Source organism: Dermacentor silvarum, chromosome 1 (assembly GCF_013339745.2).
Source record: "Dermacentor silvarum isolate Dsil-2018 chromosome 1, BIME_Dsil_1.4, whole genome shotgun sequence".
Classification (NCBI taxonomy): Eukaryota; Metazoa; Arthropoda; class Arachnida; order Ixodida; family Ixodidae; genus Dermacentor; species Dermacentor silvarum.
The window spans coordinates 183052903-183078101 of record NC_051154.1 but is presented as its reverse complement, the minus strand read 5'-3'; the positions used below and the strand labels follow the sequence as shown (position 1 = coordinate 183078101).

The 25199-nt window shown below is 49.0% G+C and overlaps 2 protein-coding genes across 18 annotated transcripts in view; one reads left to right on the top strand and one right to left on the bottom strand.

The window, feature by feature from the left end:
• Positions 1-25199, top strand: part of LOC119436503 (probable E3 ubiquitin-protein ligase HERC4) — a 335733-nt gene that overhangs the window by 213321 nt on the left and 97213 nt on the right. For all 16 annotated transcript variants that reach the window (XM_049658143.1, XM_049658141.1, XM_049658148.1 and 13 more), the window contains 2 exons: positions 8782-8841; positions 15267-15386. In XM_049658143.1, coding sequence (XP_049514100.1) covers positions 8782-8841; positions 15267-15386 — 180 coding nt within the window. The remainder of the gene's footprint in view (positions 1-8781; positions 8842-15266; positions 15387-25199) is intronic.
• LOC119436504 (uncharacterized) lies at positions 1321-5557 on the bottom strand. Of its 2 annotated transcripts, XM_037703371.2 has the most exons (3): positions 4077-5557; positions 2782-3010; positions 1321-1965 (listed from the first exon to the last, which is right to left on the bottom strand). In XM_037703371.2, the coding sequence occupies exons 1-3, from the start codon at positions 5398-5400 to the stop codon at positions 1428-1430; spliced, it is 2091 nt and encodes a 696-aa protein (XP_037559299.1). In that variant the 5' UTR covers positions 5401-5557; the 3' UTR covers positions 1321-1427. The 2 variants fall into 2 exon arrangements, with proteins under 2 accessions (XP_037559299.1, XP_049514115.1); XM_049658158.1 differs by having other exon boundaries at positions 1321-3010.

Here is a 25199-nt window from a genome sequence, read left to right as displayed (position 1 = left end):
AATTTGCACTAATAAACATTTTTAATTAATTACTTTACGGCACATGTTGCAATTTACTAATTGTAGCTGGTTAGTTCACAAGGCGTATCACCACGGGGAACAAATTTTCAGGATGACATCAGTTTCGAAATAGTACTTTCAAAGTGTCTGACGAAATTCATTGATGTTCCAGTTACTTTTGTGCTTCAATGCATAAAACAGCGTTTTCTTGAAAAAGTGGAACACAAGTGCATTTTTAATTTGACTGCGCATATCTTGAAACCGGTGCCATCCTCAGAGTTTCTTGCAAGTCTAAATGCCTTGCAAACTCACTAGCTACAATTCGTAAATTGCAATGTGTACTGAACATAATTGGTAAAAAAACAGTGAAATTTCCCTAATTAGTCAATTACAGTGAAATCTCGATGATACGAATCTCACGGGGTCGCGAAAAATATTCGTATTAGCCGAAATTCGTATCATCGAAACACAATTAAAACTAGCTAAATTAAAGAGTCGGAGGTGAACTCACTCAGGCACGTGCATGTAAAAAGCATTTACAGTATAGATAACTTAACTGTTTATAGCGCAGAACTGGCTACAATGTGGCCTTATCCGACTCCCGTTTACCCTCCCATAGAACTCCATGTATACGCATACCGTTTACAGTGCAGCCGCGCGAGACGAAATACGGGTCATAATGCGGCTTCCGCTGGAAAATCTCGCCGACAAAGGCGGTAGTGAGCACGCTTCTCAACGAGGTGCGCCCACTGACGGCAGAGGAGATCACCGAAGGCGATGCGGAGGAGGAGCATGAGACGGGGAGCATGAGTCCAAGGGCGATAAAATTGTCACCGCGTGCCGTATGTGCGAGTGAAAGCGCGCCTTTCGTGCGGGGGACGCGCACCTTCACGCACGGAGAGTGAACGCACAGCGGAGAGCAAACGCGACTTCCGTCACGGCCGGGCGCGCCAGTCGAGCCCGGCCCTGCTTCCGTCGCGCGAAAGGCCGGGGGGGTATGGGAGGGGACGCTGTGCTGCAGGGCACCAAATGCATATCTTGGAAGGGTAACTGGCGACGCAATCTCCCACCGAAAGGAACAAAACGGGAAGGCAGCGCAGGAGGGAGGGAAGGAGGGAGGGGGGGGGGCGGCTTCTACTCTGTCAACAAATGCATTCTTGTACTTTGCGCCTGTGCTGGCTGTCAGGGTTGTCGCACGCTGTAACATAGCAGCGGCAGCCTAGCTGCCGTCAAGCAAGAAGGGAGACGTTGCCGACGAAGTGTTTGGCCGAGAACAGCCACAAGCGTTTATTGCACGCATATATAAAGCAAAAAGGGGAAAGGGGGGCATCTGTCGAGTGAACAGAGAAAACAACGTCGCGCATGCGCATTCACAGCGCGCACATGACGCGGTGGTTTGATACCGCATTTACAACACTTCTTCCCTCTTAAAAACGCTGCACTGGCTTGCGTGATCTTGTGGAGCGTCGAAGAGGTTGTGTGGTTAGTTCGTCGGCCCCGGATGCCACGAGTCTTGGAAGAGGTCCCTGGTGGGCCACGTCTGGAAACGCTTCTGGGGGTGAAGATTCCCTCGCCTCGTCGGGGCTTGCGGATGGCTGTTGGCAGAATGGCGGTGCGCTCGGTGTAATGTCACTGCTGAACGTGTCTGGGTCGGTGCCCGGTGGTTCATCTTGAGAAGATCCAGTACGGGCACGCACTTGATCGATGTGACGCCGCACGATTGCTTGAGGAGTCTCCACTGTGACCATCCGTCCTCCCGCTGTCGCTGTTACCCGTCCTGGTATCCATTTACCATTTGACCCGTAGTTGCGGACATGTACACCGCAGTCAATTGGAGGCAACCACTCGTCGTTGCCTTTAGAATTAGTCACAGTCGACGCCGGGAAACAGGCGTCCAGGCGCGATCGTATCTGGTACCCCAACAGCATTTCCGATGGCGACTTTCCGGTTTTCTGGGGAGTCCTCCTGTAATTAAGCAGCAAACGCACAAGGTTATGTTCCAGCTTTCCGCCTCTCATCTTCCGGAGACCGTCCTTGATTGTCCTGACTGCCCTCTCCGCTGCTCCGTTTGACTGCGGGTGATAGGGGGCGGTTCTTAGGTGCGTAATGTTGTTCTTGTTAGCAAACGTTGCAAATTCCTGGCTAGTGAACTGCGTTCCATTGTCGGATACGAGGGTTCTTGGTACGCCGAAATGGCTAAATATATCCCGCAGGCAATCAATGGTGGTTGCCGAAGTGGCCTGGTTCAGTGGCACCGCTTCTATCCACTTAGTGTGGGAATCCACAACTACAAGAACCATTTTACCTTGTATTGGCCCCGCAAAGTCGACGTGAACCCGCGACCATCTCTCCTGCGTTTGTGGCCAGTTTAACGGCGGAGCGGCCGGCGGCATAGGCAAATTGTCAATGCAATTCTTGCATTGCGCTGCCGTTAACTCTATTTCGCGGTCTATTCCTGGCCACCAAAACAAGGACCGCGCAACTGTTTTCATTGCCGAGGACCCCTGATGCGTTTCATGTAATAATTGTAACAAGCGCTTCCGTGCTGCAACAGGTATGACAACACGATGTCCCCAATAGACGAGGTCGTGTGCTAGAGATAGCTCCAACTTGCGATCAGCAAAGGGAGCCAAGGAAGGGTCAAGCCGTTCTACGCCTTTCGGCCACCCGTGCAACACGTTTTGCTTTACGCGACCTAAGGTTGGGTCATTGGCGGTCAGCTCCTTCAGCTCGCGTGTTGTGACTATCCCTTCATCCAGGCTTTCTAAAGAAAGTACGTACTCTTCAGGGTCAGGTTCCGTAACGGAATTGGGGCACCGCAACGGTAGTCTGCTCAGTGCATCCGCATTCAATAGCAGCCGTCCTGGAGCATATTCGAGCTTGTAACGGTAGCCTCCCAGGTAGAGGGCCCAGCGTTGGATGCGAGCTGCGGCCATGGCAGGCGTCTGGCGGTCGGGCCTCAGCAGTCCTAAAAGTGGCTGGTGGTCGGTAACCAGGATGAACTCTCGACCTAAAAGATAATCCCGGAATTTAGTCACTCCAAAAACAAGTGCCAGTGCTTCACGCTCTAATTGAGAATAATTTCTTTCGGCTTTTGTCAGGGTTCTTGAACGGAACCCGACTGGTCTGTTGGTGCTTCCAATTGTGTGAAAAAGAACAGCGCCTATCCCACGAGCGGATGCGTCGCATTCCAACTTCAGTTGCCTCGATGGATCAAAATGCACAAGGACCTCGGCGTCCTTAAGACACTGCTTTGCCTTGCGAAATGCGGATTCCTGTTCGGACTTCCACTGCCACCGCGCTTTTTTTTCTAACAACTGGTACAATGGAAACAAGGTGTCCGACATATTCGGCAAGAACTTTGAATAGAATGAGATCATCCCAAGGAATGAACGCAGCTCGCTTAGGTTTTTCGGGACTAGGTGCATTCATGATAGCATCTACGTTCTTCTCAGTTGGGTGAAGGCCGGCTCGGTCAATACGATGACCCAGATAAGCGACAGATGGCTGGCTAAATTTACACTTATCGTATCTGAGCTTCACGCCGTGTTCTCTGAACCGTTCCAACACACTTCGCAACCGTGCTCCGCAATCTTCAAAGCTTTCCGAGACTAGCACGTCATCCAAGTAAGCCTGAACGCCCGGTAAGCCAGACAGTATTGTATCAATTTTTCTTTGAAAAATTGCTGGGGCGGAGGAAATGCCGAACGGAAGCCTATTGTAACAAAACAGGCCTTTGTGAGTGTTAATAACGCAAAGCTTCCGAGAGTCCTCGTCCAAAAGCACCTGGTTATAGGCATCCCGTAAGTCGAGCGTACTGAACAACTGGCCTCCTCCTAATGAGGCAAAGATATCTTGAATAACAGGAAGCGGGTACTGCTCCGTGGCGCAAGCAGGATTTAGAGTGGCTTTAAAATCGCCGCAAATTCTGACAGAGCCATCCTTCTTAAGAACGGGTACAATGGGCGTCGCCCAATTCGAATGCTTGACTGGCGATATTACACCCAGCGACACTAACCGGTCAAGTTCTTGCGATACTTTGTCACGTAAAGCATAAGGAATAGGTCTCGCCTTACAGAATTTGGGAACAGCATCGCCCTTCAGCAGGAGGCTGGCTGGTGGTCCCTTGATCAACCCCAAGGTTTCCGAAAAAACGTCCTGGTAGGTGTCGCGAATGGCATTGATGTTGTGGCAGTTCACTTGACTCTCCGTCGCCTCGCCTTCGCACGTGACTCGTAGTACCGGTACGCCCGCTTGTTCCAGGAGGATTAGCAGGTCTCGTCCGCACAAGCTTGGTCCGGGGCAGTCTAGAACCACAAGGGAACAGTCAACAGAAATATCACGGTATTTTACACGAAGTTGAAGCTCGCCCATCACCGGCAATCTTCCATTGTAGCAGGACAGCTTCACATGCGAAGGCTTCAAGCTTGGCCAGCATTTGCGATGTTTGTCAAAAAGCTGTCGCGATATTACGCACACCGGGGAACCCGTATCTACTTCCATGGGTAAATCCACGCCTCCCCAACTAAACGTTCGTCGAATTGGCGGCTCAAGAGAGTTCTTTCGTGCTGACGCCAACGTCCAGATCTGCACACTATCGCTGCTGTCCTCTTCTAAAGCAGCGTCTTCCACCACCAAAGCTTTCGCGTGAGGGACTCGCCGATTGCTGGGAACATCGTTACCATTGCGGTTGTGACACATTTTTGCTAGATGGCCCCTCTGACCGCAAGAGTAACACCGGGCTTTAGTCCATCTGCAGCTGCTGCTATCATGTCTAGAACTGCCACACCTTCCGCACTCCAATTTTTCTGCGCTTCCCACGCTTGATCTCGATGGTAGCTTGCGATGTGCTTCCACTTTAAGTACAGGCGGTACTTCTACTGACATTGTCCTGGCGTCTTTTTCGGCAGTTTCAGCAGCTATAGCTATAGACTCCGCTTCCTCCAGTGTTAAATCATTCTTTGCCAGCAGTTGCTTCTGAACAGCACTTGAGCGCACACCGCAGACAATTCTGTCTCGAAGTAGCCTGGTCAGCGAGTCTCCAAAATTGCAATTGTCTGCTATGCGCCGGATTGCAACGACAAAATCCTGAATAGATTCGTTCTCATGCTGACACCGGTTGAAAAACTGGAAACTTTCAGCGATTTCGTTGCGCTTTGGGTCATAGTGGTCATTTAAGACCTTGACTACCTCGTCATAACTTAAGGCATTGGGCTTTGCAGGTGCTATCCTTCCCATTAGGATTTGGACCGTCGACGTGCTAAGTGCAGCCACTAGAAGTGCCCTCTTCTTAGTAGAATCCGAAATAGCATTAGCTTCAAAATACGCCTCCACTTTGATGAGGTAAGGCTTCCACTTATCTGTGAGGTCGTCGAAGTTCGGAAGCATGTAGGAGGCCATCGTGGTCAGCGGCACGGCTGTCTCTGAATGCCTAGCGTTGGGTTCTTCCTTGACTGCGTGGGTGCCTTCCTGGCTCGTCGCCACTGTAACATAGCAGCGGCAGCCTAGCTGCCGTCAAGCAAGAAGGGAGACGTTGCCGACGAAGTGTTTGGCCGAGAACAGCCACAAGCGTTTATTGCACGCATATATAAAGCAAAAAGGGGAAAGGGGGGCATCTGTCGAGTGAACAGAGAAAACAACGTCGCGCATGCGCATTCACAGCGCGCACATGACGCGGTGGTTTGATACCGCATTTACAACACACGCACCGTATCTTGAACGCGATCTCCACACGGCTCTGACCTTTGTATGCGCTGTGCTTACGCTGCTCAGTTTCCGTTGAAGCGATAGACCGCACGAACCTTCGCTCGCTGCGGCGGCCGCGTGAAAAAACCAAGAAAAGCGCCACCGCGTCAAACCCTTCGCGCCCAGTCGCGGCCTCCGCGCTCTCCGGTGCCGCATCCGCGCCTCTGCACCAAAAGATAAAGGTTGAAAGCGCGTGACTGCGCGCTGTTCTTTTTCGCGGCCGTCGGTGAGGCGGCGCTTATTCGTATCAACCGACGCGGGTCAAAAATCGATTCGTAACAACCGTTCTGTAGCACGTTGCAAAGTAATGGGGCTCAGCCGGGACCACAAAAAAATTTGTATCATCCGGAAATTCGTATTAGCCGTGATCGTATCGAGATTCCACTGTACACATTTCATTGCTCGTGGAAGTTATGTCTGCCTCATAGAGTAATTTAGTTCAAGGGCTAGAATTGTGCTATCTGCCGCAGGTATTTTGAAAAACTTGGTGCAGCTAAAAAAAATGTGTGGTTGATGCCTCTTTCATAGGAATCGGTAGAACACAAAAGTGAAACGTGTCTTCATAGAAGCTGTTGCATGTTTGCTTCGCGACTCGCAGTCCGCTGCAGCGAAAGGTGCACAATGTGCGGACCAGCGACTGTGTTGGAGGTTTGCTTGGTGCACGGGGTCCTGTTGGCGAGTGGCACCCAGCTGCCGAGTCGCTTCAGCGATAGTACGAGCATTTTGGTCCGGCTCCATAGTGTCTTGGGCAGCCAGTTCTGACGTGCTCAGCTTCAGGAATGCGAGTAGGGTTCGCATCGTGCACCGCGAATGTGTTCTGCTTCACACTGGCGTGTCTCTCACCAGACCAAAGCGAGATTCGCCCATCGACGCCATTGTCTTTTTGCGCAGCTTACGCAGCAGTTTCTTTAGTTGGTGCCATCGCAAGTGAAGCAGTAGGCGGAGGTGTAAGCACTGCTGATGCATGTTGAAGCTGCACTCTGTAGGCGACGAGGCACCACAGGCTGATCTGACGTTAGGCTTTAATCCGATGCGAAAGACAAACCATGCGCAGAAAGTGCCAACACCAGGCTATACCGCGTTAGAGCCTGCTGGGACTACCGAAGCGCTCCCTGTCGGTGCTCGTTAGTGTCGTGATGCAGTACTTTGCTTCACTGCTCCTAGATGGCGGCACCATCCTTGTCAACAAAACATGTTTTACTCATTGGTGCCGAACATCACTTACATTACAACCATTACAGCAAGTTCGTTGCGGACCCCGGCATAAAACACTTTCGTGTTAACTGTGGGGATGCGCGACTCTCATGCGTCCATTGATGTTGTTTTCCCCGCATAGCTCGCGTCTCCTGTAATCCGGCTTCTCCGCGTGGCTAAGCGCCGGCGGCGGTCGTAGTGTTTGCGGCGCATTGCGAGAGATGGCGCGGGTGTCGCGATGCTAACGCCACCGAACGGCGGGGTGACTTGGGAGCAAAAGGTCGAAGGCGCTTCCTCTACAAGTTGGGATCGGTGAGCGATGCGGACGTCCCGCGCGTGCGCCGATCCACACTTCGTGAGACAGTCTCACGTGGCTAGGAGCCGGGCACCGGTATGGACAAACACGGATCGTTCGAACGCGCCATCGTTCGCTTGACCGTACACGTGAACGACTAAGCGATGGTGTCTTAGCATGGGGCGAACATATTTGCTTGCTATTGGGTCACAGTGAGTCAGACTTCCTTGATTTGTCGCGCGCCCATGTGAATGTTCTATAGGTAGTAATTTGGCTAGCATGTATTAGTGTATGAAAGGTGGAATAAATACCCTTTTGATTGTTTGCACTACTGTGTTGCCGTTCCTTTGTCCCAAAAGCACGTGTGAGACCCCACATAACAGACACCCTATATATGCTCAGTGGGGTGCACAACATTAGACATGTAAAAAAGAAGGCGGCTTTGTGGCTCACCAAACCATGTGCTATGTGGTCGTGTATGCGTTGCCGTAGTGGCAAAAAATACTTGCAATGTGCAACACGCGACTTCTTAACACTTCACATGACAGCCTTTATGATTGCTGCCTTCTGCTCCAGTGTGATGGTGTTCCACTCCAGCTTTCCACTTGGATAATTCAGATTTTCGTGAAACTGGCAAAATGGCAACATGGTTGAACACTGTGCCATTAACAAAATTTATCGTGGTTGGGCAGCATGTGGCACACAAAATAACATGGTGCACCAACTATGCAGCAGCTGATCTACTGCTGTTTCGTGGCCCCACTGTGTGAGTTAGGAGATTGGCCACACAATCAGCAGCCAACGAATCTTGCTGGGTCTGCTTGGTTTGGCCTGGCCATCTATGCTGAGCTGCGTCAACCTGCGCTGTGTGCCGACAAGTGCGGTGGTAAAGTACCGCTGCTATCATGTGTCTATGCACGGCAGTGGCAGACACCTAGACGACATATTGGACTCGGGAAGTTTTTAACTGCCATGCTGAGTGAATTTTGAACTCTGCAGAATTATACTTTATGAATTTTTTACTTTGAGCGACAAACCTATTTTGTCATATCCATTGGCAGGACAGTTTTACTTCGTTAAAATGGGATTTTCAATATGTACGTAGGTCTCTATAGGGATTTCAAGGGGGATTGCATTTAGTTCGTTATATCACATTTTGTTATAATGATGTTTGAGTGTAGTCGCAAAAATTCATTTGGTAATCTGTTGGAGCGACAGGATTTTTTTGTGTCCTATGATAGCAGCTGATTAAATAAATCTTTCTGAATGTCTCTTGTTCTTTAACAAATATATCCAATTAGTTTGCGGTGTTTTCAGCTGCAGTTAACTGCTCAAAAGATGGTGGTGATGGCAAAAGCTGCAGTTCTGGCTTGTCCATAGGTTTACCTTGATGGAGGTTGCTTTGATGGAATTCATAGTGCCATCATGTTTAGCATTAGCCTAAGTGAGACAGAGGCTGGCCTCTGGTGGGTGGTGTATTAGGAAAAAACACAGGAAAAAATACTTGGTGTACAGGAAAAAAATATCTGTGATGGTGCCTGTTCCAGACTAAGAAGAACCACGGACACCTCAAACTGGCCCTGGACGTCCTGGCCAAGCTCAACACAGTAAGTTATGCTTTTTTTTCTCTCTTATATGCGCATATATTCTTTTTCTCTCTTATGCGCATATATGATGCACTGGCATCAATTATGTCAGTGCATCAGGCAGTATATAGTGGCAGCTCCAAAGCATTACATTCTGTGGTTGGAAAACTGTCCCAGTGCATTTTGCTTGAACATGTAACATGTACAGTGCAGTCTCAGCATGCCCCAAGAAGGCACCTGACAATATGATGCTTCCTTGTGAATGTGTCACCTTAATTTTACCCTTTTCAATTCTTAAGGAAAGTTTTTGGCTCTTGCACAGCTCCACTTCTAACCAATTTTTTAAATGGAAATTCATAATTTGTGTATTCTGCAACAACTGAACATATTGTTATGTACGAAGACGCAGACGAGAAGCTATATACAGTAAACCCCGCTGATACGTTTTTCACGGGACCGTAAAAAAAATAATAATAAATAAAATGTAAAAGCTGGGAAACAGGAAAAATTGAGAAATGGGAGTAGTGTTTAACTGCACACAATATTATTTTAATTCTTACTTGTGAAAAAAAGTTGTAGTTTCGCCCGACATCGATTGCGATAGCAAATTAGTAAACAGCTATACAAAGTAAGAATAATAGTTTTATCGTCCGTATAAACTCGTAAACACTTGATTATTAACTATATTAACAAGCATGGTGTCAGCGCCCACAGGCAAACATAAACACATCACACTCGATGAGCGCGGAGATGCGCTGTCAAACGCTGACGTGAGGAATTTAAGCACCGCTGCAGAAGCGAGCGAAGTGACCTTCGCGCTGTTGTTTATCGCTGCAACGCAAACTGAGCACCAAGAACACACAACATGCACAAAGCTATGAGCCGCCGACGCACCTACACTGCGTAGACTCGGCCCCCAACGTAAATCGCTTTAATGATACGGCCCGCGCGACTGCGCGCGACCGCGCAGTACGCAGGCAGTGCCAGAGCACAATGCTGCCTGCTATCCCTCCCCCCTCGCTCCCTCGCCGCTGCCTCGAGCGCAACGGAACAAGGCGCGCTTCCTTCCTGCTTTTCTTTCTTTCGCGTGCGTGATTTAGACGCGGTCGTTGGCTCCCCTCGCACGCTTTCACTCGCACATACAGCATACCGCGTGCGGCGACGTTACCACGCTTGGAATTTATACGGAACATCTATGAGGTAAAATCAATTTTAGGGCTGCAACGCGTCATAGATACCACCTTTAGATAGCAAACACAGATCTCAAGGGCTATACTTTTGCTGGCGGAAACCGAAAATACGTCATAAGTGTCGCCCCCAGCACTTTGGGCGGCCAATGCCATCGTCAAGCAACCAAGCCAAGCGACATGAAAAGTCAAAATGGCCGCTCGGGCCGGCGCGGGGTGGCACTTCGCAACATATGATGTGGGAACGATCCCGCAGTTACAACGTAACAGCGGAGTTACTAATGCATTGGGTTCTATGGGAGCTGTGCCGGGACCGACCGAAAACGAAGTAACAGCTGAGAAAACGCAGCACCCGGTAACGTAACAGAGGGGTTCTACTGTAGAAGTATATTTACAAACAAATACGCTGCACTTGGCCAAGAGGCAACAGCCTGCGTTAGGCTCTAATCGTCGTCAATCTTCACACTGCTTACCTCTTCGTCATCGTAAATACTGGTCTGTAGCACTACCCTCGGTGGCAAAAGCGCTGTCCCGGAGCAACTAAACGCCTGACTCGGAAGCACAGCAGTAGGCCTTGAGCCTATTGACGTGCACGACATCACTGGATGCCAGAGTAGAGGGAGAGGTCGAACTGAAAGGAGCAATTTCGTACGTCACTGGCGTTACCTGGCGCAGCATGCGGTAGGGCCCCGTGTATCGCGAAAAGGAGCTTCTCGGAAAGTCCGACGTGACGAGAGGGCGACCACAGGAGCATGAGCGCATCAGGCGAGAACTGTACAACATGGTGGTGGGCGTTGTACAGACGCTGCTGAGTGGTTTGCGAGGCTATCAGTCGAGTACGGGCAAGCTGATGTGCATGGTCGGCGAGGGCGATGGCGTGCATACTCGCTTGTTGAGGTCGTAGCAGGAGGAAGTGTAGTATCAAGGGTTAAGGTTTGGTGGCGTAGGGAGCAATGCAGCGTCACCTCGAAGCGCTGCATCCTCTAGTTTTCCGGCTGGAAGGGTCCGTAGGGAGTCGGCGAATATGAGCGACGGGGCTGGGGCGCGAGATTGGCGGCGTTGGGGCGAAGGCGAACGTGAATAGGGGCGGTTCAGTGCAGGAGATTCAGTGGCGGCATTATTGGAGCATGCGGCATAGGGACAAGTAGGGCCGCTTGGGCTAGAGTAGGCAGTGCAAGTGGTCCGGGTCGGCGGACTGCAGCGACCTCGACAGTGCAGAGAAATGCTCCCAATTCGACAGCAGTGAAAACAAATGGGCTTGTCGTAAGCACTGCACCATTCAGATGGGTTGTGGAAATGTGGTTGGTAATAAGATGTGGGACGGGGCGGAATCAAAGAATCAGGGCGATGGGCTGAGCAGACGGTGTGAAGACCCATGTTTGTGAACTCCTAGCGTACAACTGCCTGGATCAGGGAAACCATTACTGCAGGTGCGTTGGAGGAGCTGGAGTCGAAGGCAGCCGGATAGGCGGCCCCACTCTCTCGCCGGACGATCCTGGTAACATGACCAGTGGTGTTGGGACGATGCGCTTCAGCACAGGAAGATGTCACTGGGGTGTTTGGTAGATGAGCAAGTTGCGGGTCAATACGTCGGCTTTTTGCGAGTTCCAGGCGGCATCACTCTTTTATAACTGCATCCACCGTCGCCACGTTGTTGAAAACAAGCAAGTTGAAGGCGTCATCGGCAATGCCTTTGAGAATGTGGGAAACCTTGTCTGGCTCAGTCATGTGTGCGTCAACTTTGCGGTGGCATAGAGCCAAGACGTCTTGAATGTACGTGATGTAGGGCTCTGTTGACGTCTGCACACGGCCGGATAACGCTTTCTTCACGGCAAGTCGGTGACCGCAGGGGTTCCCGAACAAGTCTCGGAGCTTCTGTTTAAGCGAATATCAACTGGTGAGCTCATGTTCGTGTGTCCAAAACCAAACTCAAGGCCTGCCACTGAGGTAAAAGACTACATTGGCGAGCATGATAGTAGGGTCCCACCAGTTTTTGGTGCTGGCGCGTTCGTACAGGCTGATCCAGTCCTCGACGTCTTCCCCATCTTTTCCCGAGAATACGCCAGGATCACGGGGAGCGGAGAGAGCGATGTAGGTCGTCGGAGTGGCAGCAGGCGTCGGAGCCGGCTAAGTCGAGCTGTCGTCACCGGGAGCCATGACGGATGGCTCGACGTACCGTCCACTGCGAAGCTCCGTGACGAGGTACAGGGAACACCCACCTCCACCAGATATGTTACGTAGGAAGATGCAGACGAGAAGCTATATACAAGTACTCATATATTTTACAAACAAATACGCCGGACTTGGCCAAGAGGCAATTGCCCGCGCTAGCCTCTAATAAGTGTAGTGGAAACATTGCATACTTGCATAAGCAACATAATGCTGTAGTATGGACTCATGGGTTAACAGTATCTATAATCATCAAGCTCAGTCTTTAAATATTCATCGTGTGCGACAACTTCAGAGAACATTAGAGTACTGCAATGAAAGATTTATTGACATCAGCAAGGTATACGGTATTTTCCGGTCTATAAGACGCACCTGTTCATTCGGTAAGCGATTAAAAAAAATTAGTGACGTTTCACTTCGTGAACGCTGGTCACACTCAAGTATATGGGTGCCATTCATATACAGTCGAATCTCGTTATTTCGAATACGCTTAATTCGAACTTGCGGTTTATTCGCACTGACGCTGTGGTCCCGTCAAAGTTATGTGTATTCCTATGGGCGAAAACGCCCGGTAATTCGATTGCGAAAGCATTTGCAACGGTTAATTCGAACATACGGTGCCCCGACAATGCCTTCAGCAGCGTGCCAAATTACGCGGCGGTGTCTCCGACCGGCATTGCTCCGACACCGCCATAGAGCAAAAGCTTAGGAGATACCCCTCAACGCCAAACGGAGAAAAAGAAAACGAAAAAAAAAAAACGCAGCGGAAATTTTACTCTCGACGGTGAAACGTCGTGCCGGAACACGCGTGTACGAGCCGACGTCTCAGCCAATGCTGCAGCTGCAGCGCAGAGGGAAGCAACGGCGGAGGCCCAGTCCGCCCAACTTCCCGATAACGGCAGAAAACGAAACTTCAGGGAGCGGGCTAAGCTGGCGCCAGCCGGCGGGAGCAGCAGCGCCGGCATGGCGGGCGCGCACGGTGACAGTCGAAGGTGCGGTAGCTATGAGAGAGTTGAGAAGAAGGGCGAGAGGAGCCGCCGAAGCCACTGCCACCGAAGCGACCGCATAGCCAAGGCCAAATGCGCTTCTCTGCCGGCCTCCTCCCTCACCTTCGACGATCTCTGCGCGCGCCTGTCCGTGCGGGCGCCGCCCGTTCCCTGAAGTTGAATTTTTTCTGCGGTTATCGGGAAGCGAGCGTTGGCCCGCGTGGGCAGTTTCGTGACGCTCGCTCGCTACGTGCTTGTGCGCCGCATTTCACGACTCGCACCGTTCGTACATCGTGCACGAATACTTCAAAATAAGTCCTTCTTTTAATTCGAACAAATTTTCGGGCCCCTTCGAGTTTGAATTATCGAGATTCGACATTATAACTGCAATAGCAATGATATGGACACTCCAGGCGCATCTGCCGTCGTGGTCGCCATGATGTTCGGTATAAAGTCCAAGGGCGACAACATCGTCCCCATGTGCCAGGTGCTGTATGTGCGAACTGAAAGCTTGCGACGGTACAAGGCACAAGGGAGGAAACCGGATGTGGCTTTAGCATCCAATCCAATTTTCACGGCAGTTTTTTCATGGAGGGGGGGGGGGGCAGTAAAAAAAAACAACGTATATAAGTCGCATTATTCTACAAGACGTACCGACAAAAAAATTCAGAAAAAAGAATGTGACTTATGCACCGGAAAAGATGGTAGACACACTCCTGGCACTTGGGATATTAAAGGGTTTTTGCTTGCTCTATGCCACACAGTCAAGCCCGGTTGTAATTAACTGGTTTGTGTGCCAAAAATAGCTTGATACATCAAGTAATTTGATATATTTGAACATGGTATAACAAACTTTAATGATGACGTTGTTGTACATGGCTAAAATAAAGCTGTGCGACAGTGTTGCAGCAGCATGTGTAAATAATGCAGCAACCTAAAAGAATCGAGCTCGCTATTGGGTTATGCATCTTATCACATCCTACTTGGCTATGGGGAGATGACTGGAGAAACAATAAATTACATACACGCTTTACATTGCTATGAATACGCAACATTGCAATTGGTGTCATGCGGTATTGGCACATTGGCTTGCCGACAAGGTCCTACGAAGCCAAGCTGCCGCAGCCGCCAGGCTTATCGGAAATGAAGAGGACTCCACATCGGATCCATACTTCGCTACTACGGCCGTCAGTGTAGCCCGAGCGTCTGATTTTGGGCTCGATTGCACGCAAAGTGTGCGAGTGCGAACATATAGTTGGCGAGCTTCCCATGCTGACTTCTCACCAGCCACTCCATAGAATAAGGGACCAGTGGCTACTAGGCCTAACCAGCACCGTTTCTTCCGTAGTCGGACACCGAAGTTGTGGTTTCATGCCTAATCGACATGGCGGCAACTTTATTGATGGCTATGCTATGTTTGCAGCATTGCTTGCATGGTTTTATGCTCCAGACATGGTGCAGTGTCCAAAATTTTGATCGTTGCCATTATACATTGGTACTAGGGTTAGGTGGCAATGCCGCAAGGAAGTATGAGTAATTGCGCAGGTCTGAAAAATTGGTCAGGGACTATTTGACATTTTTGCTGCCAAAGTAAATATTTTGAAGCACGTGCGAACAAAAATTTGCTATACTGTAACTGAAGCCATGTTGGATCCCGCATTATCAATTTTGTTATAGCATAAAAATACTCCTTGTAAGGACCAACGAAATGTGAGTTACCTTATATGTGATAATTTGTTATATCCGTGTTCGTTTGTCTAGGTTTGACTGTATTTCTGCCACTAAGTATGTGCAAAATTTCACAAAAGTTCAATTCATGGTCCTGACAAGAGCCTTCATAGGTTCATATGTTTTAATGCTGCTTGATGGAGCCTTGGTCATAGAACTAGCATCAAGGTTCAGAACTGCTTTATATGTGGGGCAGCACGCATGCTCGGGCCATACAATAAGTGAATCTGTTAACATTTGAGCATTTATATCACCATGCTTTTTTGTTTTTTGTTTTTCATAGGCTGTAGAATCGGGTTTTACATATTATAGTGGATGTTTATGCAGGAGTCTGCCTTGTGCTAAAAGATTTTTTTCTTTTTTTTGTCCATGACAGGTGAACAAAGAGTGTGGTGGCTTGGTTACATATGAACACTTCTACATACCTGATGTCACTGATAAGGTGGATGTTCAATTAGACTATATTCAGTGGATTCAGGAGGACAATGAGGATAGGGTAAGTGTCTCCATTTAACTGCTGACATATAGCAGTTTTGTGAATACAGGAATTCAAGCATAATTGTCTTTGTGCTAACCTTTCGATTTTGTGCTAGTGAGGTTTTAAAGGGTCCCTGCATTCCTGCTGTGCATTGAGGTGTGCTGAAGGTACAGAAAGAGTATCGAACTGGAAAGTAACAGCATGACAGTTGCACTTGAAGACATATCATGGTAGCTCAGTGTGTACGACATTCTGCTGGGCATGAGGTTGCAAGTCCAATTCCTAGCCATAGTGGCCACATTCTGATGGGACCAAAATCCAACATTCTTTTGTACTGAGCATTGGTTGCTTGTTAAAATCAATCAATCAATCACATGCAAAGACCTGGTATGAGTCTCTCTTGCAAAAAAGAAAAAAAAAATCACACCGAAGTTCTAAAGCACCTAGCAGTGAGCTCCAACCCCACTACGCCCCCATATACAGTCATTACAGTACTCTTAGCTTTTGTCACATTACGTCTCACCCCTCATCTTCCGGTATGTTCCCTAGCAGTTCTCAGAGTGTAGCTTTTCATATAAGAGTTTTACTATATATTCTTTTTATTCACTCACATATGCACATGCAAGCATGTGCATGCACTCAACTGCAGCAGAAAGTCCTCATACTCTACTAGAAGTGCACCATTGTCTTAAAGAATGTGTCCTTATATTTCTTGTATTTTAATTTTTTTTACATGGTAACGTATTACTGTTGATAACAGTACTGTTAAAGAAACATTTTGGTGCTGTAACGGAATAAAGGAGATGCAGAGAGAGCACCCATTCCTGGGCTAGCTGTTCTATTATCTGCCCACCTCCTCTTCCACCACTTTGCTCCTCGCACAAGCAGCCGAGCCCCGGTGCCCTTCTTCCATATCACACTCGACGACACTGTGGACCTGGCAGTTCAGTTCAGTCGACAGTTCAGTTCAGTCGGCGTAATCTTTTTTTGAGGCACGACACGTGCACTGTGAAGTTATTTCTTTTCCGTCGGTCGAGTCCAAAGTTTGGATTCAAGGTGCTAATGCACCATGTATTATCTCCTATGCGATTGGTAATGGTGAAGGGCCCCTCGAACTTTGCGAGTAGCTTCTTGCCCGGACAGTTGCCGCCTCTTCGCACCCACACCTCGTCTCCGATGTTGTACACAAGGGCAGGTTGACAGCAGCATTCATTTTGTTTTTCTTGCACTTGTGTGGCTTTTTCCTTCGCTGCAGCTCTGATCTTGTGGCAGGTAACTGTGCGACTGTCAGAGCATGTGACGCTAACGGAAGCATCTAGCCCGAGGACTGCTTTCAGCTGGGGCAGCTTCCCATATACGATTTCATATGGTGTCACACCAGTAGACGTCTGCAGCACTGTGCCACATAACCAGCTGCCGGAAGGTGGCCCAATCGGCCTCTCCTTTCTGTTCTACTTTTCTATAAGGAGAGAGTCTTGCCTAAATGCTCTGGTTTGTTTTGCCCAGTAAGGCCGTTTGCCTGAGGATGAAACAGGGATGTGTAATGATGCTGCACCCCCACCGTGGAAAGGTACTTTCATAGTTCCCGGCTGTGAAATGTTGTAGCACAATCTGATATCAATTTCTTTGGCAAGGCATGCCTTCATTCAAACCTGTGTTTCAGTAAATCGACTAAATGAGCGGATGCCAGGGATGGTACGGCTGCCACTTCCACGTATTTGGACAGATAGTCCACAGCTACAATGATGTAGCAGTTTTCAGCAGTGGTGGTGGATAGTGGCCCTATGTAGTTGATGCCAATCATGTGAAAGATGTCTTCGAGTATCTCAACAGGTTAACAGTCCAGGCTGTCACCCTGGCAGTCGCTTAAACTGTTGACATGCTTTGCAGCTGGCGACGTAAGAGTGCACATTGCTTTGCATCTTCGGCCACCAGGAGCGTTCTTGTAGCTTGCAGAGCGTGGCTCATTGGCCGATGCGCCCTCCTTCGGGGGTGTCATGAATGGCTTGCATTTGTTCTGTGCGAAAACATTTCGGAACCGCCAGGAGGTAACATTCTTCCGAGCGGTCCTTCTGCCACTGACGACAGTACAGTACACCATTGCATACTGCAAACATCGAGTTTGTGGTGTTGCCAGTTACAGAGGCAACAATTGACACGAAGTCTTTGTCCTCATGTTGCACTTTGGTCAAGTCTACTTGGGCAAAAAAGATGTGATTTTGCCTGTTGCGTTCCAAGTGTTTGAGGGGGTTGCGTGATAAGGCATCGGTGATGTTATTCAAGTCCTAGACACGATGACGCACCTCGAAATGATTTTCTTGAAGCGTGATAATCCACCGGGCAAATTTGTGCTTTAGCTGTTGCTTGAAAAACATCTACGTTAATGCAGAATTATCAGTTACCACGGTGAATCTGCACCCGAACAGATAGTGTCGGAATTTGTCATCCACGCTCCACACCACTGCCGGAAATTCCAGCTCATTGGAGTGATAGTGACGCTCGGCGGCGGAGAGTTTTCGGCTGGCATAAGCAACGATGTGTTCGACGCCATCAGGATCGCGTTGCACGAGCACTGCCCCTAGACCGACTTGGCTAGCATCGGTGTGGACTTAACTGGTCCAGTCATCATTGAAGTGGCTTAATACTGGACAGACAGTTAGCTTTTGCTTTATCGTCCGGAAAGTGTTTTTTTGTGTGGCGCCCCACTCTAACTGCGCTTCCTTTTTAAGGAGATCGCGCAGGGGGGCTGCGATCGAAGGGAAGTGTGGAATATACCTCCGTAAATACGAGGCCCTACCCATAAATGAGTGAACCTGTTTCAAGAAGGTTGGTGTGGGATATACCCAGAAGCGAGTTGCAAGCTCTGCAAGCATGAACACGCAGACATGGCACACGTCTTATGGAAATGCACAGAGATCAGACCAATATACAGAGAGGACAACATAGAACCGGACCTTCTCAAGGAGCGATGGCTAGGCGCTCTGACTAGCTCAGATCTACAAGACCAACTATGGGCAATCCAGCGGGCCCTGGCAGCGGTGGAAAGGCTATGCCTTACCGCACATAATGCCCGGGTGGCCTGAGCCCGGGCCGGCAACCTCGCAGGTGCTTTTATCAATAAAGTTTTTTCAGTCCGTCCGTGTGGGATATTCCGACACTGCCACTATGAGCTCCGGGAGTGGCTGAATTCAGTCAGCTGAAATATTATCTCCAAGGTACGCTATCTTTGACAGACCGAACTGGCACTTCTTGCTGTTTAAACAGAACCCCGCCTCGTAAAGTCTGTTCAGCACTTCATCTAAATTGTGAAGGTGTTCATCCTCGGTGGTGCGAACAACCAGGATGCCATCTAAGTAAACCACACAGGCTTGGTTCTTCAGAGAACCTACAACTGAGTTAATCGTGCGCTGAAATGTACTAGGGGCCGTTCGCAGCCCAGCCCAAACGGCATGCGATTAAATTCATACAAGCCCAACGGAGTGTGAAAGGCTGTCTTGCGCTTATTTTCGTCAGCGATGTTGATCTACCAAAACCTTGCGTGTAAGTCGAGCGACGAAAAGAACCTGTCACTAGCATCATCAATGCGGGCTAAGAGCTATGACTTTGGTGTCGTACACTTGTTGAGCTGTCTGTAATCCACGCAGAAACGAAAGGACCTATTTTTCTTCCGCATGAGCACGACGGCCACCGCCCACGGACTTGATGAAGGCCTAATTATGCCTGCGGCGAGCATTTCGTGTACTTGATCTGCGATCACGGTGTGCTCCCTCTCAGCGTTTCTTCTCAATGATATGCGTATCAGAGAGTGGTTGCCTGTAGGTATCCGATGCAGGTGTATCTTAGTGCCCGGGAGATCTGCGGTAGTGTTGGCGAACACTGCTTGGTGACGAGCCAGTATCGAACTTAAGGTAAGTTAACTAAGCAGCTCACCTCTTGGCGTTGGCAGGGGCGTTGCAGTAGTCTCAGTTGACGCAGGCCAGAGCTCTACATGACTGCGATCGATGGTGATTTGCATGTCGTCGGACAGTAGGAAATCGGTTCCGAGAATCATGTCGGCTGGCAGATCCTCGAAGACGGGAATGGTCGGCAGAAACTTTGTCCCTGCTTTTGTCCGGACATAAACGTCGAGCATGCCCACTGGCATCACACTAGTACCTCCTAGTCCGTGGATTGGAGGCTGCGTCCACGGAAATGGTTTCGGGAGCATGACGCTAGTGTAGTGCCATCCGCTCGGCGCCTTTATCAATGAGTGCTGACAAGTCGCCTATTCCTTTCACATGCACTGGTAACTGGAGTTGGGAAGGCCTGGTATTGAATGCGGGACTGCAGTGATTGGCGACATTTCTTGGCGTAATGTCCAAGATGTCCGCAAGAAAAGCAGCGCCGGCGCGCTGAGATGGGTGGTGACTGTCCGGCCTGCGGCACGCCAAAAGTGAGATGGCGTCAAGTACACTGCTGCAGTTCCGCTGCCTTGTGAGTGAAAACCAGGGGTGAGATCTCGGAAGCCTGAGAAGAGAGAATGGCAGCATGAATAGAGTCGGAGAGTCCATCGACCACGTACTGGCGCACAGCTAGAGACGGCGATGTGGGGCCGCAGTCGTTGAGGAGTCGGAGCTTATCGTAGACGTAGTTGGTGACGTGTTCAGTGGGAGCTTGTCGACACGACAGCATACGCGTGACGCTGGTGTAGTGCCATCCGCTCGGCGCCGGTATCAATGAGTGCTGACAAGTCACCTATTCCTTTGACATGCACTGGTAACAGTGGAGTTGGGAAGGCCTGGTATTGAATGCGGGACTGCACTGCTGCAGTTCCGCTGCCTTGTGAGTGAAAATCAGGAGTGAGATCTGCATCGTATGTGGATGAGAGCAGTGTTGTACACGTTCCTGTAAAACAGGAACGAAAGCTCGTTCCTCGTTCCTTCCCAATATTAAAACGAGTTCCCGTTACAAGTTCCTTTAATGCAAAAGGAACGCGTTCCAGTTACACTTCGAACATTGGAACGTGTTGTTACATTAATCTTACATTTTGTAATTCTTTAATTGAAATAGTGTCAGATAATCCTGAGGCGAAATAAAATGAGCAATTTAAAACTCGCATCGAACTATGTATATTATCCAAATTTGAACATCGCCGGCAGCAGATTATCTGGAAATAAAAAGAATCCAAAGAAACGCTCCTATAAGAATTTTTTCAGGGAGCACCGGACATACTCCAGGCATGTCTAACTGCAACTTTGGTGCTCATGTATTACAAGTGCAACACATATGGCACTTTCCACTTCGGTCTTCAAATGCGCAGTCAGGGTACTGCGCTTCAGGTGTGCAAATAGAAAGTTACTCACATGCACCAATAGAATTCAATTTCTTGCACAAGAAACCACATCGAAAGAAACAATACATAAGTGTTTAATGAATGCTAATTAAATATTGCAGTATGAGTGAGAAAAAGAGATGTCCTGAATACATATTCGCAACTTAGTTAAGTCCCTTGTTTGAAATTATCAAGAGTTGCATCTCGATGTTGGTGCCTGACAGATGAATCTGTTTTTCAAGCGAAGCATGTATTGCCTCACAGGTGTTGGTGGTGGTGGTGGCGTCACGCTAAAACCCTATCGAAAACGTGTCGAAAACTCGCGTCTCGTTCCCTTGGTATATACCAAAATCGGCATGGTAGGGTACGAATTTATGACTAACGTGACTCATAGGCAATGACATCAATCAACGTTACTATAACCAACTCAGTTTCACAGCTCCGCATATTGGCCAACGCAAACATGTGGGGTACGTGGTGGTCGCGCGAACTAACTGCACTGCGGTCGAGTCCGGCTACCGGTTGGCCGCGTCAGCGCTGCAGCGGCGAGGCAGCTTGGTATTGCACATGCGTTTGTTCGTCTGCGTCGATTTATTGCTCCACTGAAAAGCTATACTGCCTTCGTAATTAAGAGTTCATGGTTTTCACTATGAGTGACAGCTTAGCAAGCGCAATACGAATCCTAAGGGCAACGTGAACGCTTCGGTTTCAGTGGCTATGCTATACTGAGAAGCTACTCCGACATCAATTGTGACTGGATGTGCTCGCCACATAAGGCAGTTCATAATCGATTATGCGGTAGGGAGATAAAAGCAGGGCAGCTAATGAGGGAAGAAGCAAAAAAAAAAAAAAAAAACTACCAGATAGCGTGAAAAAGCTTTAAAAATATTGTTTATTTGGCTATCTGCAAATGGAGAGTTCCCTTAATTGCTTCCTATACAGGGTGTCTCAACTATATAATGCAACAGTATTCAAAAATATGCAAATGCCACCGTGCTGCACCGAACCAAGGTAATGTTGTTTCTCGTCGCTTGGAGATACTCAGATTATTTTTTTGCATTCCGCCTAAATACATAATTAGTCTCAATTAATTAATCAACTTCTCAAATATTATAATTAGATTAAAAGTGTCAATGAGAAGATTGTAGAGCAGCATGAAAAAATCCCAATACAGCTTTCTGTTGCTCAGTACTTGCTACATAAAAGTGTTTTTCCAAGCATTAAAGAAGCCCGCGAATACACACAAAATTGCCGCGTGACTGGCTGCTCGAGGCACTTTACGTGTACTCGCAGGCTTCTTTAATGCTCAGAAAAACACTTTTATGTAGCACATATTGAGCAACAGAAAGCTGTATCGGGAGTTTTTTATGTGGCTGTACAATTTTCTGATGTACATTTTGAAGCGAAAGCTTCATTACGCTACCTCGGGCAGCCGTTGGCGACTCGACAGTTTTCACCTTGAGAGCTAGAGGTCAAACCACAAGAGAGCATTAAGGCACGTTTATAGTCCATCGGCACGCGGGTGAGCGTCATCAGACGCCGGGCGCGTCGGAGCGCATTGGGTACACATCCGGTTTCGTTGGCGGCGCCAGTACATCGAACCAGCAGTTGAACTATAGCCACTGTTGTTCTCGCCAACATGACATAACGTGTGTGCGCGTTCACGCTACGTCCGACTATATTTAGGCCTTTATGGAGCCCTGAAAAGAGACATTGCCGCCGTAGCCAGGGCAGTGAAGCTTTCGCTATCAACCAGGGTTAACCAAAGCTACAGCACAGCAATTTTTTAATCTAGTAATATTTGAGAAATTGAATAATTAATTGAGACTAATTGTGCACTTAGGCGGAATGCACAAAATAATCTGAGTATCTCCAAGTGACGGCAAACAACATTACCTTGGTTCTGTCCATCTACGTAGTATTTGCATATTTTTAAATCTTGGTGCATGATAGTCGGTACACCCTGTTATATAAGCTATGCATTTCCTTGGAGAAAGTTATATTGCGTGCTGGCCCACCCCCAAGTTTAAATTAGCCCCCCATCCAAATTGGGAGTTGGCCCACCCCAAAATTTCATTTGGCTTAACCCTTCTTTAAGCTTTCCCATGTATTTTCTATAGAGCCCTGTGTATCCCTATGGGTATTCCCTCTGATAAAACTTTTAAAATTGTTCCTTATCTCTTATAAAGCTACCAATCATGTACATTTATAATATTATGATTAAACATTTTAGATTCGCAAATTATACATTTTTGTGCAGATACAAAGCAGATACACTTTTCGCTTGACGGACCTGTGGTACTCGCCAAAGGATGTTTACACATTAAAAGTAGCGCTTAGCTGATGACTTGTAGCCGCTTGTTCAACCCGGTGCAAAATACGTCAGCATATCACCTGCTCGACGCAAGCCAGGCTTCACACCTCCACCGACCAGCGCGAGCACTCAAGCCTCCGAACGAACTTCTAGAGGACACAACAATTTCGCAGCACCATAACCACACGGGATGGAGCCGCAGCAAAGAAGGCGCGCAACCGGAAACGCTGCCAGTAGCGCGACTCGGTCGCAGCGCCGTTAGTTCTCATGACCGCCATGGAGCCCTTGTTTTCAGCGGAGCTGTCAAACTGAGTTGGTTCTATTAACGTTGACATCACTAGCATCATATGCTCATCAGTTACGTCACGATTAACGATAATAAAATCACGTGTGGTGCATACCCGCATTGGATATACGTGTATGAGCCAGGGACAAGAAAGAAAAAGGAAGGAAGGAAATAAAGAAAGAACGAAAGAAAAAAATTGCGTGTAGCTCATACTGGGGCCGTACATTTCAGCTCCGCTCCCAGAGTAGAGCAGGTGCGGAAAAAGCCGCGCCGGTGCTGGATCACGTGACACGCTCGACCAATCAGGGTCGTTTGGTGTGTCATGGGGAGGGAAAGGAAAGGGGTATGGAACGCGCTCCGCCTGGCGTCCCTCGCCTTAGATCAGTTTCGGCGTCCAGATGGGAAGGCCGCGTGTGGTGCGTTTCGCCGCGGAGCAGGCTGCATTTGAGCGACGGCGCTGCGAACTCGCTCGGGAAAGGGTTTGTTGACGTGCCGATTTTAGCGTGAAGGCTTCCACAGCCCAGGCAAAACGTCCGCGAAGAGCCGCAGACCCTGAGTTGCGGAAGCGCGATGTTGAGGCCAAACGTCTCTGAAGAACCGCCGACCCTAAGTTTAGGGCAAACAAAGCAGAACACCTGCGACGTCGTCTTGCCACATGCTTCGCTAACCCATATTTTCTCGACAGGGGAAGGCTCGTTATTTATTCGTCAGCACTTCATTGACAATGTTGAAGAGCCGTTCCACCGAAGCGCTTGAGGGTACTGCCGTGTTGTACTTGAGGAAAAGTTGGTTCAATCCCTCGAAGTTCTTCATCTGCAACAGCGGGTAGTCAACTGGTACCAGTAAGTACTGCGAAAGCTCATCCTGTGCCTCGGCTGGAAGGGTTCGGTGCCTGTGAGGACTGGAAACTTTCCATCCGCCGCGAAGTCCCTCGAGTGGCGCTGCGATGCTGACGTTACGGTGCCTTTGCGGCAGGCCGGCATGCCGGCATGGAGGAAAGAAACTACAGGAGGGAGCGTCACGTGACGATCTTGAAGCTTAGTATTAAAAAAATACAACAGAGAACTCAAAAAAAAAAAATGCCCCACAGTCACTGACAGGCAAGCGGTAGTTCTTTGCACCTCACGTGGTCGCCCATCCACCCTGCGTGATGTGCTACGTATGTGTGTGCATCTGTTCAATGAGGTGGAACGTTTACAGAAGGAACTCCGTTCCCTCTGCCGTTCCTTCATAAACCTAACGAGTTACCGTTACACTTCCACCGACCCTTGATGGAACGGTGGCGTTCCTTCGTTCCTCTGAAAAGGAAATAGTTCCGTACAACACTGGATGAGAGTGGGCTGAAGGCACGCACTAAAGCTGCACTCGATTCGGTCCAAGTTTGGTGATAACAGCCATAGTATCGATTCCATAGTTTGGCGGAATTGCGAAGTCGACTCTCGGCAATCAGTATTTTGACGTCGTCAGGCCAAGAGTGCTGACGGGCCAGGGAATCGATGGTTTGCAGCCCGAGTGTCGGATTATCCGGAAACCCCCAAAATTCCGGAATTTCTGTGAGAGATGGCGGAGGCAGTGCGGTATGTGCCAAGGCTGTGGTGATGGAGATGACGTCTTCGAAGTACAGGGTCATGGCAGCAATTGCCTGTGTGAACATTGCGAGGTCGTGGAAGCCGCATTCGAGGTAGGAGTGATGACCTCTGGCATTGATTCCGAGGTCGCTTGTGGTGTGTTACGGGAAACAAAGCCTAAGGGAGCGTGTACGGCATCCCTTGGTGCCAAGGGAGTTTTCATATTCACGGCAGTTGAGTCTCCGACCTGAGCTGTGTGGACGGTTCCAGAAACCAGAGTAGGACAAGCATCGGGACGTGGAAGTGTGCTTCCACTCCGCAACACGGTGTCTGACTGCAGGTCGTCCAGCAA

What these genes read in the sequence shown, in the direction of transcription:
- LOC119436504 (XM_049658158.1), bottom strand. Translation starts at nt 5,400, where the DNA reads ATGGCCTCCTACATGCTTCCGAACTTCGACGACCTCACAGATAAGTGG. An exon ending in CGATGCTGTTCCCAAATTCT is followed by an intron (nt 3,011 to 4,076) that starts GTAAGGCGAGAC and finishes ATTATCTTTTAG; the next exon opens with GTCGAGAGTTCATCCTGGTT.